This window comes from Rosa rugosa, chromosome 1, assembly GCF_958449725.1.
Source record: "Rosa rugosa chromosome 1, drRosRugo1.1, whole genome shotgun sequence".
In the NCBI taxonomy this organism is placed as follows: Eukaryota; Viridiplantae; Streptophyta; class Magnoliopsida; order Rosales; family Rosaceae; genus Rosa; species Rosa rugosa.
In genome coordinates, this window is record NC_084820.1 from 53,970,094 (window position 1) to 53,985,741 (window position 15,648).

A 15,648-nucleotide genomic window follows, 5' to 3' on the forward strand; every position below is an offset into this window, starting at 1 on the left:
TGTGAAGGGACTATGTTTGACTGATCCTCCCTTTCACACCTAGAGAGCACATACGAAATTTTGAAACCTTTCGTTCCGGAGAGAGAAGTATACTTGTTCAATAGTCTTTTAACTGTAACGGTCTGACCGTCTGACCAATCCTCCCTTTATATAAACCTTTCAAGACTTCAAATCCAGAGTTTAAAACACCAAGAGTTTTAAAACAAAGGTAATTTTCTTCTCCATTCTAGCAACATGCACTTGCCTTTACTGCAATTATTTTATAGTATAAGTCCATTATCCTTCAGAAGGTTGTGTAGTATTTGAGGAGGAAATGGGCTCATTTTAGTTAGAACTAAACCAAGGTTTTGTTTTGGATAAGGGATACTTGATCTTGTTTCAGGTAAGCAAACTTCTAATTTTTTGTATCTCATGATCTTAAAGTTGGCCCTTGTGTAGGTTTTACGATCAATTATATTCCTTGGAGTATTAAATATTTCATTTTATAACTCAAAAGAGTTTCTTCACATCTTGTTGAACAGTAGCATGCAGGCTAGGAGGAAAGTAAACTTATGTACTGATGCTTAAAATGGCAATATCTGTTTCCTGAGCCACATCTTTTGGTTTTTCAGATATTATAGAAATGGTCACATTGACATCTATCAAATTTGAGTCCAAGCAAAATAAGACAACATCTAGAACAGTCAGCTTCAATAAAACTTACCTGAGCGAAACAAGCAAATCTGATGGAATATATGAAGATGCTTTTGAGGAATCTACAAGCTGCAAGAAAAGGAAAATAGGAGAGCTGACTCTTGGAACAAATGTTTCATCCTATAATACCGAGGGACATTGCGTTGATAAGTTCAAGCCAGATTATTGGATTTCTCCACGGTCCCCAAGTGAGCTTGATGAAGCTGCCACCAAGCTGCAGAAAGTTTATAAGAGTTACCGGACTAGGAGGAATCTTGCAGATTGCACTGTTATTGTAGGGGAGCTATGGTTTGTTTTATTGACTTTTCCTATTTCAGTCGTAGTTGCAAAGAACAAAAAGTCATATTCTCATGATTCTTGTAATTGTTGTAGGTGGAAGGCATTAGACTTTGCTGCTCTTAGGCAGAGCTCTGTGTCATTTTTTGACTCAGTTAAAGCAGAAACTGCTGTTTCAAGATGGGCACGGGCTAGGACCAGAGCTGCCAAGGTGATCTTTGTATTCATTCAAGTTCATACTTTAAAGATTAAATTCTTTGATTGTTCGTCATATTTGGACCTTATTCATTCTTCTTTAAGACAGAAAATCAGTTTGCTTCTTTCTGTTGTATTTAAAGTCTAAACCATGATCAAAGTGGATAGCTAATTCAAAATTTATAAAATTCCTGTATCAACTATTATTTTGCACATATGAAGTGTTATATAAGAAGTAGCATTTGATTGATTGTAGGTTGGTAAAGGTCTGTCCAAGGATGAGAAGGCCCAGAAGTTAGCTCTAAGACATTGGCTTGAGGCTGTAAGCTCCCATAGGAATAATCCTCATTACTTCATTTAACGTAGTTGAACAAAGTTTCTGAATGATCTCGGGTCAGGTTGACAGTATATACTACTGTATCTAGCATGGATTTTTCATTTATATTTTTTCATGTCAATACAACATTTGGGAACCTGTAATAAGTTGCTAGCACTTATAGTTGATTATTTAACTGAACTAAGCAAAATTCCATTACTTGCATATATAATTATTTTCTTTGTATCGCAATGAGTATGGGAAACTTTATCGTTACATGAATAAACTTGGTCACCTCTGTTTCTGCTGTACAGATTGATCCACGCCATCGTTATGGACAAAATCTGTACTTGTATTATGATGTGTGGTTTAATAGTGGGAGCTTTCAACCTTTCTTCTACTGGTAGAATTTTTGCAGAAACCAATTTCTCATTTTTGAGTTTTTTGTTGTGGCTAGCTTCTTTGTGATCTTTTGTTGCTCCAACTAAAATGAAGGTTGGATGTTGGAGATGGCAAAGAAGTGAATCTCGACAAGTGCCCAAGAACTGAACTGCATCATCAATGCATTAAATACCTTGGACCAGTAAGTTTTCAAATATAGTATGAAACAAAGATGAAGCTTATTGGGTGATTTTGGTTAATGGTTTGTTTTCTGTATATATAATTTTCTTACAGAAAGAGAGGGATGCTTATGAAGTGATTGTGGAAAGTGGGAAGCTTATGTACAAACAAAGTGGGAACCTTGTGAATACTCCTGAAGGTTCCAAATGGATCTTTGTACTCAGCACATCAAGGAACATGTACGTAGGGGAGAAAAAGAAAGGCCTTTTCCAGCACTCTAGTTTTCTAGCTGGAGGTGCCACCATTGCAGCCGGAAGACTGGTTGCTCTTAATGGGCTTCTTGAGGTGTGTTTCTTAATAGACAAGTTTCAACATTAGATCAATAGTTTTCTTGCCATACATTTTAGAACCTCTTACTTACATTCTGTTCAGGCTGTATGGTCCTATAGCGGTCATTATCACCCAACAGAAGAGAATTTCATGGAATTCATTAGTTTCTTAGAGGAGCTTCATGTGGACTTGACAGATGTTAAAGTAATTATTCTTAAACATTCATATTCATGGGGTACATTAACTGGCCTATATTTGGTGCTTAAGCTAGAGCAATGATTTCAAATCATCTTATTAACCTATCTAAATTATTCTTGTAATTGCTCTCTGCAGAAATATCCGATAGATGATGATATTCCACCTTCATCTGCTAGCAAGAAATAAATAAACTGAATCCGATTCTATTAAGAAGCATCCTCTTGAACATAACTCATCATCCTCGATCATTATCTGCAAATATTAATTGATGTTGATGGTGCACACAGATTGTACATGTATAATTAACCTACACATAGGGTAGGTAGTCCATGTTTCGTATATCTCACATTCTCACTTTCTCACTTCTGTGTATCATTAACTAAGACAGAAGTAAAAGGTCTAGATTCCTATTACTGCACTTTGTACAAAAGGACCTCTGTACATTATCATTCACATCAATATACATAATTCATTTTCTTTTTCTCTTAATATAATCAAGGGAAAATTACTGGTCCCCCCTTTAACTTTTGGTGCGTCGACAGTTCAGTCCCTGTTATTCCAATTTTAACAGATAACTCCCCAAACATTCAAATTTCACACAATTTGATCCAAAATTACCATTTTACCCCTCACTTATTTTTTTTTGTTTTTTTTTTATTCTTCTCTCTCTCTTTTATACATATGTATATATATGTGTGTGTGTGTATGTATATATATTTTTTATTCTTCTCTCTCTCTTTATATATATATATGTATGTGTGTGTGTGTGTGAGTATATATGTATGTATGTATGTATGTATGTATGTATATATGTATGTATATGTGTGTGTATATTTTTATTCTTCTCTCTCTCTTTTTATATATATTTATATGTGTGTGTGTACATATACATATGCAGATATATACATACACATATGCATATATATATATATATATATATATATATATATATATATATATATATATATATATATATATATATATGTATATGTATGTATACATATATATCTAATGTGTTTATGTATTTGGTAAGTCTATATATATACTATGTTTATGTTTCATATTATAAAAAAAATTCACAACTTTTATATATCTAATGTGTGTGTGTATATCTATATATATATATATATGTATGTATATGTATATGTATATGTAGATATATAAATATATGTATAATTTTATACATATGTGTGTGTATATATATAATGTATATGTGTGTGTGTGTGTGTGTGTGTGTGTGTGTGTGTGTATGTATATGTAGATATATATATATATATATATATATATATATATATATATATATATATATATATATATGTATGTATGTATGTATGTAGATATATGTATATATGTGTGTGTGTGAAAAAAGTAAGTGAGGGGTAAAATGGTAATTTTGGATCAAATTGTGTGAAATTTGAATGTTTGGGGAGTTATCTGTTAAAATTGGAATAACAATGACTGAACTGTCGACGCACCAAAAGTTAAAGGGGGGACCAGTAATTTCCCCTATAATCAAACTACCATTTCATAAACTTCATTTCCACTGTCTTCAGAGGATTGTGTAGTATTTAAAGCAGAGAAGTGGTCTGACTGAGAAGTACTAAACCAAGTTATTGCTTCAGACAGGAGGTGAGCAGTCTTCATCTAAAACTCCCTTAGTTGACTCAAAGTGTGTTTGGTTAAGATACTAGTTTTGATAATTCAAACTGAAACGACCAATATTTATGTGAAAATGTGGATTGTTTGTTGAGAAAGTGACTTAAAATGGCGGGTTTTCTGTCGGTTAATTAGAATCCTAGGCTGTTTTTTCTGTTTTTCTGGCAGTAGAGTAACATCAAGGTTGTTCATTTACTTACTGTTCAGTGTGAGTTTTCTTAGCCCCATAATTAAGTTTTTTACTTCAACAGTGTATGAACTCTTCGAGGACTTTTGAAATGATACCTGAACTTTCAAAGTGATCAATGTGCTACTTGGACTCATTTTTTCATATCAACGTTGTACCTGCGGTCGATTTCGGTCACGGCTCCGTTAGTTTGAAGGATAAAATTGTCATTTGACTCTAACTTATTATTAAAAATAAAACAAAAAAAAATTAAAAATTCTTTCTCAGATTTGTCGTCGACCAAAAAAAAACAAATGCAGACTTTCCTTCTCCTCGACTACACCAAGAAAACGACGACGAATCCTCAACCTCTCAGCCCCACCTCCTCCATCACCGCCAACACTCAAACCGTAGACGACTACACCACCATATCCTCGGAATCAACATGAACCCAAAATATGATTTTATCGAACTCAAATCCACGCACGTGGTAGCTGTGAGGGCAAGCCCCCCAATTCCCTTCCAACCACTGGAACTGAAACTGCACCTTTCAACCTGCGACAGAAACCCATTTTTTACCTATTGCGGTCGGTCCTAGAAATGGCGGCAGCGGCGCGAACTAGCTTTCCGATTTCTGGAAGTGATCAAACCCCGCATCCTGATCAAACCCCGCATCTTGATCCAGATCTAGCTTTCCTATTTCTGGAAGTGATTAAACCCCGCATCCTGATCAAACCCCGCATCCTGATCCAGATCTAGCTTTCCGATTTCTGGAAGTGATTAAACCCTGCATCCTGATCAAACCCCGCATCCTGATAGATCTAGCTTTCCGATTTATGGAAAAGCTCAAAGCCGGAGAGTCGTCCAGATTCGAAGATTGGGAATCAGAAATTGGGGAATTTTGGATCGAGTTTGATTTTGATTTCGAATTTGATCGAATCAGTCGAAATCGTTCAAGATGGATTCCGAGTTCTGGACTTCCCACCTCGCCGTCGCGAAACCTCAGTTCACATTGCAGCACCATCACCAGAGCTCCGATATCGGCTGAGCATGGATGATTTTGAGATGGAAGACGAGGTCCGACCTGAATTCTCGTGCCCGTATTGCTACAAGGACTTTGACATTGCGTTGTTGTTGTGTTCGTACCTCGAGGATAAGCACCCGTGCGAATCTAGTCACCATACGTGATTATAGAGTCTAGTTTGAGAGAGATTGCATTTGAAGAAGACGAGAGGCGGAGACGGTGGAGGAAGATGACGAGCGGGGTGGAGATGGTAGAAAAAAATGATTAAAAAAAAATGTAAATACCTATTTTTAATAAAAACTAGATAAAATGTCGGATATACCCCTATATTTAGGGCAAATCAGTCTTTTTTATAATCATTTAGAGCCTCACGTGCGTCACACGTGCTAGGACTAACGGAGCCGTGACGGAAATCGACCACAGGTACGACGTTGATACGAAAAAATGAGTCCAGGTATCACATTGATTACTTTGAAAGTTCAGGTATCATTTCAAAAGTCCTCGAAGAGTTCAGACACTGTTGAAGTAAAAACCCTTAAGTTTATGTCTGTGGATTTTTTGTTTTTGTTTTGATGACATATGTCTGTGGATTTTCTTATAATCCAAACTGAGAATTCTGAGGCGCATGCATACTTTCTGGTTTGACAAAAATTACAAAAATGGTAAATCTTTCAGGCTTTAGTCGAAAAGAGAAGGTGCCATCAATAAACAGTTAGGTTTGAGAACATAGATTCGAGCAACAGCAACACCAATAAATCAGATTGGTTAGATAAATTGATTTTAGAAGCATCCGTAGCTAAACTGCAAGAAAAGAAATGCAGGACAACTAAAGCTTGATAATCTACAGCATGAATTAGCTCTGAATTAGAGAAACACTAACATATCAAAGAGAAAACTTTGCCGTAATCACATTCCTTTATTCGTCTAATCACCAAATAGATACAACTCATTTACAATTACAATGGTCTCCAAACCAACCTGAGTTGGAAAAAGAAGTTCAATTTACAAATTACAATACTACAGACTAGTGCAAAACTGGAATAAACCAATGAGTATCAATAGATCTCTCCTTCCTCCAACTCAACTTCTCGTATATCATTTTCGCCTTCTTCCTTGATCCGGAGACCTAGCTGCTCCAATGGTGACAGGTGTTTCCCTCCCCAACTCCCCAAGACCCCCAAGACCAGGCATGATCACATCGAGTCAAGATTCCAAGTTGGTTTAGGGTGCAGCAGTAGGGCTGCTGCAGCTTACATTTAGCAACAGCCTCCATCTTGTCACGCTCAAGCCTTTCTCTTCTCCTCTGCCTTTCCACTTGGGCTTGTTTTAGTTGTCTTTCCTTTTCACTGTCCTCTGCTTTCTGCTTGGACTCAAGATCAGTCACTTCTCTTAACTGTGCTTCCACTCTTTCCTTTTCTTCAAGCTGCTTTCTCTTTAGTTCTGCCAATCCCTTCTCCACCTTCACCGGATTGATAGGAGCATTTTTATGCGCTGTTTTAATAATTAACTCCCCATATTTTGCTTAGTTATTTCCTTTACTTAATCATTTTTAATTTAGTTTCTATTTTCTAGGTACATCGGAGAAAATGACAAGGAAATGAGCTTAAAGACACATGAGAAGAATGTGAGACGTTGGAGATGACAAAGGCAAGGCACAAGGGATGCAGAAATGAGCTGAAATGAAGAAATTGAGTATTCCTGGTCTGACTAGGAATCCCAGTTAAAGTAGGAATCCTGATGAGGCTAGGAAACTTGAGGGCACTAGGAGACCATGTGGCTTCAAGATGACTCAAAACTCAAGATTCTTCTAGAATACTTGGGAATTTTCCGCAAAATGAAGAACCCTAAATATTATAGGGGTCTTGGAGGTAAAAGGAGAAATTTTTGGGGATAAATACATGATTTTCCGTGAAAATAAAAGAAGATTCAAGAAGGTGACGTTTTGAACTTATCCTGGAGAAATTCAAGGGATTACAACAAACAAAAATGTTGAAAACAGATCCAGATACATTCCTTGAGCTCCACACTCCATCCTTGGCCGAAATTAAGGAGATAAATAAGAAAATAATCATGTAATTAATGCAAAAATAATCTTCCTAGAATCAAGGTGCTAATTTGAAAGCTTCTTATTGGTTGAATGACATAGGAAGGATGATGTGGAATTATCTGATTGGCTAATGCTGTGTGGATCAATCTTGAATGCTTGGAGACCAAGTTGCCATCCTCCTATAAATAAGAGCATCATTGGGACGTTTCATTCACCACTTCACACACCAATTCTTTCATTCTTTTCACACACCAAAAATTCTCTCCATTCTCTAGTCTTCTAGTTCTGCGTTTTCAGGCAATGAGGAGAAGAAACCATGCAATACATCAAGATCCTACCCGCCATCCACCCTTGTGTCGTCCCTAGAAGGTTGTTTGCTTTCAAGGATCTTCAAGTTCTTCGTCTCAAGGCTTGTCATCCATCTTTCACGATGTATTTCATACTTTCTTTTGTTTTCCTTTGTTTGATTCGTAGAGTTATGAATTCTAGCATGACGTTAAGGGCAAAGTTTAAAGCCCGTTTATATGTTTTGAAATAAAGTTGTGATTTCTATGTGTTGATTTCTTTGTTGCTTATGTGAGATTGCTTAATTGATTTTGGATTATAGAAAACTTTTTTATACGTGTTCTTTGGTGGCCAACTTAGGATATATACATGTAATTGGAGCTAGATTTAGGTTAACAATTCACCTAATAGTTTTGTGACCCTAAATCATAAGTAGTAAAGGTTTTGGACAAAAGTCGAAATCAATTAAGGAGGATTGCAAATAGATGAACTTTTTCATACTAGGTTGTGCACTTTGGTTTACATCATTTCTTTGTTCTTCATGCGTTGAATGTGTTCTTGATTAGCTAGCTTTCTAGACTATGATTGCATGTTCAATAGGTTTAATTTTGGTGCTTTCACTTAGATTAAATACTCAAGGAAAGTAAAAAATGGGAAATCGTTTGCTTTTTAACGTTTCACATGGTCAACTTCTTTCTCATGACATAGAAGATCAACTATAGGATTTGTGATTGGATTTCATTCATATGAATGTGGTTTTGATCTTTGTTCCTTGCGTTCCACCCTTGTATATGTGTTTTTACAATTTCTTTATTTTATTTATTTTAATTTTTGATTTTATAATCCTAAAACCCCCTTTTGTGTTTACTTGTATATATTTCTATTCTTTGTTTTATTTTTGTAAATAATATCATGTACTTTTATTAATTATTTGTTTATGCAATTACAGGTGTACCCTCAATCCCCAGCTTGAACGATCCCTACTTATTCTATACTGACAACTGCATTTTGCAGGGTTAAATTGCGCGCTTGTTTTTAGCGTGTCACGGATCGCTTGTAATCTGCTCAAGCCTTATCTTATGAGCTTTCATGATAGTTTCGGCAAAGCGGATCCTGATCATTGCATGATGGAGTGCTGTTGGTGACAATGGAGGAGCGTTGGTAGCAATAAAAGAGGATGAGTTTAGCACCTTCATCTTCTTCTTCACCTCTTTTTGATCAACACAGAGGGGCTATGGTGGAAGGGATCACTTCTTCTTTAACTTGGGGTATTCTGGGAGGACAGAAGAAGGAGAAGAAGAAAAAGAAGAATTCCCAGAATTAAGCGAGTGATTGTAAGAAGAAGAGTGAACCCTAACTTGTCGGCACCCAAATTTGGGGAATTTCATCATCTGGTTTTGGTTGCTAGATGATAGCAGCATTTATGTGGCCATGGGGGTTTAGAAACCCTAGAACAAGCGAAGGATGGAAAGAGGAAATTGAAGAAATTTCAATCTTCAATTGAAAGAGGAATTGCGATTGTAGTTTTCATATTCAGAACTTGGGGTAGAAATAAGGAAAGATTCTGTTTCCTTTTCCCAGTCGGAGATATAATCCTTCGGAAATGAGGATTAGCTATAGCTGAGGACGCGTCAATAAAACGCGTAAACATCACTGGACAAAAAAAAAATCTTTTTATCCTTCATTTTTTTTCTTTCTTTTATTTTTACACAAAATTTATCAATAACGTGAAGCAAAATAAACAAACAATAAATGAAGGATAAGGGATGTAAGCCTACGGGAGGCTCACTATTTCTCATCCAAAGAAGGAATGTAGGCCTAAGGGATTCAAGAACAAGATGAAAAAGGAGGTGTGGTAAAGCTGAAATTGAAGGCTGAAGATGGGCCAAAACTTTAAGAGCAAGAAGTGTCTGCTGCATGTACTACTAAGGAGGATTCGGTGTCTTGGAAGCACCGATTGCTTTTTCTTGAGAGGTTTTGGTCATAAAGATAATATAAACTTGTTTTTTTTTTAAAAAAAAAATTCATTCGGGATTTCTAGTTTTCTTTGTTTTGAGCTTGATCATAAAAGGTGGGTGTGCTAGATTTTTGTTTTTGTACGTAATGCACTCTATTGACAACTCTTTCTGATGACCCTATTAGGTAAGTCGTTTTAGTACAATTTGTTGAACCGTAGGATGATTTTTATAAGTCAAAAAAGAAGAGGTTGAAATCAGGTGCAAATCATAACATTTTCATTTAGTTTATAAATGGGTGGTTCTAGTCACTACTAGAAATATGGCCTAAGGGGACACATAAAATGGGGACACTTGTTGTATGTGTGCCTTAGTATAATCAAAAGGGACATATATCCATATGTGTGCCCATTGCAAGAGTAAGGCACAAATCATGTGTCCCCATAAAGAAAATGTCTGATGGAACCCCATTAAGTACAATATTTTGTTATAAACAATTAATTTTATAATAGGAAGGTAATAGAGAAAAATCTTTATACTTTGGAAATATGTATTTTTCACCTCACAATCTCTCTCTCATCATCAAGAACCAAGGGAAATCTTTTCTCAACTCATGAGGCTTTGTGCCAAACCAAGTGTTTATGTCTTTAGGACCTATTGTAGCTCACTTTCTCTCGCTTCTCTCTATAACTTAAGAGAGAGAAAGTAGATCTGAAATAATTTCCTCACCTCCCCCTTCTCCGAATCCCAGATCTAGATCATTCCGGCTTCTGCGTGGTTTTTGTTCTAGATCTGTCCATTGTTCTCTTCCATCCCACAACCCGATCTGCCATTTCCACCATCTTCCTTTATGGTGTTTGCCAACTTTCAACCGATCCCTTTGGATCGAAGTCTAGTAGATGAAGAAGTGGTTTATGATTCAGTAGAGGGAAGCTCAGATGTAGATGAAGTGGTTTCTGAATGAGTGGAGGGAAGCCTAGATGAAGACATTGACAGCCGATGGCCGGGCACTTGACTATTGGTTGTTGGAAGACCAAAGGTTGCGATATGGGCTGCTTTGTGTTTTTGTTGTAGTGTTTGTAGGTTCCCCTCCAGGTGTTGATTCGTGAGTTTACTTTAAGATTCAATCACTTTGTGAGCGAGTTTGTGGTGGATTTATTCTCTTTATCATGTACATGGAGTTGGGGTATTAATCAAGTTACGGATTTGTTCAAGTTTTGAGGTCTCTCATTATAGATTTGATCTTCTGTGTTCATGTCTTCAGTTTTTGTTTTTATGCTGGTGTTAAATTATACAAAAGAAAAAAGTCAATGGAATATAAGGCAGTAAACAAAAAAAAAAAAAAAACCGTATAGGGCAGTAACAAAAACAAAAGAATAGTATAATACAATAAATGGATGAGCAGTAGATGTAGAGGTGAACAGTAGCATACATTAAATGGCTGAAGTGAGAAACGTTCATTTGGTGGGTCCCAGTCTTTGTTTTAGGGACACAAGAGTTATGTGTTCCATTTAGCCATAGGAACACCTGCAATAGGCACATATCTCATCTGTGTCCCCATAAGATCTATAGGCACAGATATGTGTCCCTATAGGCATCAATAGGCACAGATGATATGTGTCCCCTTAAGGCTGTATTGTAGTAGTGAGTTAGACCTCTAAATTTGCTATTTAGACCTCCCATACTTAGTACATCTCTAATTTACTTTTTAGAATACTTGAAAAGCTAAGTAGACCTCCTTATATTTACCAAAACACCCTTGAACATGAGATACAACAATATGTTACTCTACTTTTTATCCGTATCTTCAACCACGAGAAGAAGAATGAATCAAATCACATGATATTACTCTCTTATGAATAGGTCTCTCCTCCACCAAAATTAATCAGAGGGTTGGTTCTCGATCTTGATATGTTGTTTAAATCCCTTTTAATTTGCTAAAAGAATTATTTCAAGGGTTTTCGGTTGGAAGATCAAGTATAACTATATCATAATATACAATAAATTTAATTTAAGGAAATTTCAAATCAGATTGTTTTGAATTTACTTTTGTAGAAAATGATGGGTCATCTATAGAAATGATTATTTTTACTTAATTGTTTTAGGTAAATTATAAAACTATATAGGTAATATAAGGAAATTTCAAAAAAAAAAAAATTAATTGAATGTTATATTTAGGGGAGGTAAAAACATCTTTAGCAGACTCTCTATAGCTCCTTAGCTATTTTGGAGAGCATGTTTAGCTTTTTATCTATTTTAGCAGCTGCACCAGACTCCTAAGTAGCTCTCTATTATAACTTTTAGCTATTTCGCTCCTAAATATAGAGAGCGAGGTGTGGCTCTCTATAATTTAAAACATTCCTTTTAAGTAATTTTATGTAATTTATAAATACAATTAAACTATTTAATCTTTATTTAAAAATTAATATCAATTTTAAACTAGCTAAAATAGAGAGAACTGATGCAGACGTTTTTTAAAAGTGGCTAGCCAAAATAACTTTTTAACTACTTTAGCTAAAATTTGACTAAAATATGACTAGCATTGCTAAAGATGCTCTAAGAAGAGTATTTTTTTTTCTTTCTTTTTTTCTATTTTTCTCTCTGTCCTTATTTGTCTTTTCATATGACTTGACAAAATCTATTAATAATTGAAAAAAGTTGGAAGTCAAAATATCAAATTTGGAGGTTCAACTAGAACCACCCTTTATAAATTGGTAATGGAATTCATTTTCTTTACCTTGGATTAATAGCTATGTACGTTATTAGGTGCATGAGACCAATGACAGAGCCACTTTGGGACCAGTCTCGGGACTCACCTGAGTTTTTTATTTTTTAAAGTTTCTGTGAGTAAATAATATATAAATTTGTTTCAATTTCACAATATTACAAGTTGCCGCTTCCTTCTAATCATGATAGCTTTCATCTTGTATATCTGAGAGCCGCTCTCTCTCTCTCTCTAGAAAACCCTAAAGCCGACTTCGACTGCGAGATCGTTTTCTCGTCTGACGGTGCCGAGATCGTTTTCTCGTCCGACGGCGCCTGACATCCGAGCTGGCTTTGCTAGCCTCGCCGACGCTTAATTATAGGCTGCTGCCGGACGGGATGATAGATGGTATTGTCCGAGGCTCCCAGGGATAGTTGCAGCTCAAGGTTTGCAGGGTCGACGGCAGAGTCGGGTGGACATAGCTGCAGCGCGGTGGCTGTGTTGCCATGATAAAGTAATCTGGAGTTCACATCCAAAACCAATTGGCAATGGATGGAGTGGCCCAAACCCTTATAAACCCATAGGCACGGTTCCATTTTTCCCATGTGGGATATTCTCAACACACCCCCGCACGTGTGACGAATTTTTAAGCCATACACGTGGACAATTTTGGGTGACGTAGAGACTGTGTGGCCGTGAGGCATACACACGTGGGATAACCCGCTCTGATACCATGATAAAGTAATATGGGGTTCATATCCAAAACCAATTGGCAATGGATGGAGTGACCCAAACCCTTATAAACTCATAGGCAAGGTCCCATTTTTCCCATGTGGGATGTATATATTCTCAACATGCCCCCGCACGTGTGGCAAATTTTCAAGCCATACACGATTACACGTGGATAACTTTGGGTGACGTGGAGCCCGTGTGGTCTTGAGGCATGCACACGTGGGATAACCCGCTCTGATACCATGATAAAGTAATCTGGGGTTCACATCCAAAACCAATTGGCAATGAATGGAGTGGCCAAAACCCTTATAAACCCATAAACAATGTCCCATTTTTTCCATGTGAGATGTATATATTCTCAACATCGGTGGGCCTCGTCGACGGCGTCAGAAGGTGCTAAAGACGGCGGCATGGGTCATGGGTGCTAAATCGAGCGATGTGGCGTCGTGGCGGGATGGGTCGAGGGGCTTCGAGGGCATGGGTTTGGTGGGTGCTGGATCAGCTGGGGCGACTTCATGGCAGCATGGGTCAAGATGGCGTGGTCCTGCAGACTTGTAGCAGTGAAGAGTCAGGTGGTGCTGCATCAGAGTAATAGTATAACGTCCGGATGGGTTGACATTACCTTCTGGGCCTTGAGTTTGGGTCTTATTCTTTGAGCTGCTGGGCTTAATTTGGCTTAGGGGTTTGGCCCTTGGTCGAACCCTATGTTTTTAGCTTTCTTGTCTAATTACAATAAATTTCGTTGTATTAGGAACCTAGATCTCTAGCACCTTCAGCGTAGTACCAATGGAGGATCCCCGCTACCTCTACGTATTTGATTGTATAATAAGTAAGTCTATTTCTATGTACCATTGTGGATACTATCACTATCTTCTTGTCTGTCTATGCCCTTAAATGACAGCGGAATGGTATGTAACGGCCTATCCTGGCTTGAAATGAATGATATTATCACCCCTTAGGCTAATTCAAAAAAAAAAAAAAAAAAATTACAAGTTGCCAACTTGGCGTAGTGGCCAACTTGCAGCGATAACACCATCTTTATTTTTCATTTTTTCTATGTGGTTTTTTTAACATTAAATCATTACACTGTATTTCTTTATAATTTTAAAAAAATTTCTAAATCCAAAAATTATAAGTTTGATTTATAAAATAAGGAGAGCTTCCAATGAATATCTTTAGTATGAGGACTTCATAAAGACTTTTTAATCAATGGTTGTGAGACTGACTTATATTTCAGTAAATCTTATGCATGAGTAAATCACTTTTTTCTCTTCTCTCTCTATTTGACCAGATGGTGTCTTGTGTTTGGTTGATCGCGATGGAGATGACTAGCGAGCACTAAAAAGTTTCATTGCATTTTTGGCCAAATAAAAGACCACTGACCTCAAAATCATTAAGCTTAGCATAAACCCCACAATTTATCCTCAACAGTGCTATTCATGCAAAAACGCTTTGGGAGAATCAGATATTTATTCCACGACTTCATTTCGAAGGCTATACCATAAGTGATGCTGATGCTAAAAGTTTTCAGAAAAAATAATCATCCGTATGAGCCGTCTGCCCAGAGAGATTGTAAGGAAAGATGCAAAATAAATCTATAAAAATGGATGAGGGAATCGATTAGAAGTTAGAACAAAATATAAGCAAGGATAAGGAGAGTTTAAGCTGTTCCAATCCACCTAAATTGAAACGACATTGGGCCCTATTTCTACTATTATGTTTTTGTACCTTGAAGTGCTTTCTTTATGAAATTAAGCAACAAACAGGTCAAAAGAGCAATCATTTACTAATGAGATTCTAAACTAGTGGTGTTTGTTCCAAAACCATTTTTGGATTCAAATCTGCTTTTGGTCATTAAAGAAGTGCAAGATCTGACTTCTCCACAAAGAAATACTGCTGGAAAATACAAAGCAACTTCCAAACATACAAAACTTGCTGGCTGGGCAATTGGGGACTCCAGTTTATACGCAAACGGGGCATTCTCCACAGAGCCCCCGCTCCGCGGCCCCATTTTCCCATCCCTAGAAGTGAAAACAGTACATACAAATCTCCCATTCCACACCAAAATAAATACCTTTTCAAAAACATGGGAAAAGAATAAAGTGCCCGGCTGAAAGTTCATATCCAAAGCACAGTATCAGGAAAGTGTGAAAACCATTAGAATCAAAAGATGAAAACCAGATCATATTTCAGCTTTTATGTTAGTCTAGAGTCTACAAGTAGATGTTATGATTTATGGACTAGTAACTAAGATTGGGTAGACTAATTAATCACAACAGAAAGTGCATCATAACATGCAACTCAATCATGACAAAGGGACAAAAAATCAAAAAGTAATATCCCCAATACTTTTTTCTCCTTTCTGTTTTACTATTCTTCTTCTTCTTTCTTTCTAAATTGGATGTATCATATGCAAGATCTATATAGATTCAAATTGAAATGGTAAACAGTAAAGCATCGATCATATCATTTAAGGATATCTAATTTACACAGATGTAGAAGATCCAGAG

General features: G+C 36.6%; 1 protein-coding gene across 1 annotated transcript; it reads left to right on the top strand.

Moving 5' to 3' along the window:
* Positions 1-622: 622 nt before the first annotated feature.
* On the top strand, positions 623-2,755 carry LOC133730608 (IQ domain-containing protein IQM1-like). Its single transcript, XM_062158167.1, has 8 exons — positions 623-981; positions 1,066-1,180; positions 1,421-1,486; positions 1,795-1,883; positions 1,976-2,063; positions 2,156-2,386; positions 2,474-2,575; positions 2,705-2,755. The coding sequence occupies exons 1-8, from the start codon at positions 623-625 to the stop codon at positions 2,753-2,755; spliced, it is 1,101 nt and encodes a 366-aa protein (XP_062014151.1).
* Positions 2,756-15,648: the final 12,893 nt, after the last annotated feature.

Excerpts from the sequence above, each read along its gene's own strand:
- LOC133730608 (XM_062158167.1), top strand. The coding sequence starts at position 623 with ATGGTCACATTGACATCTATCAAATTTGAGTCCAAGCAAAATAAGACA. Across the intron at positions 1,884-1,975 it reads TTTCAACCTTTCTTCTACTG|GTTGGATGTTGGAGATGGCA; the intron begins GTAGAATTTTTG and ends ACTAAAATGAAG. Across the intron at positions 2,387-2,473 it reads CTCTTAATGGGCTTCTTGAG|GCTGTATGGTCCTATAGCGG; the intron begins GTGTGTTTCTTA and ends CATTCTGTTCAG.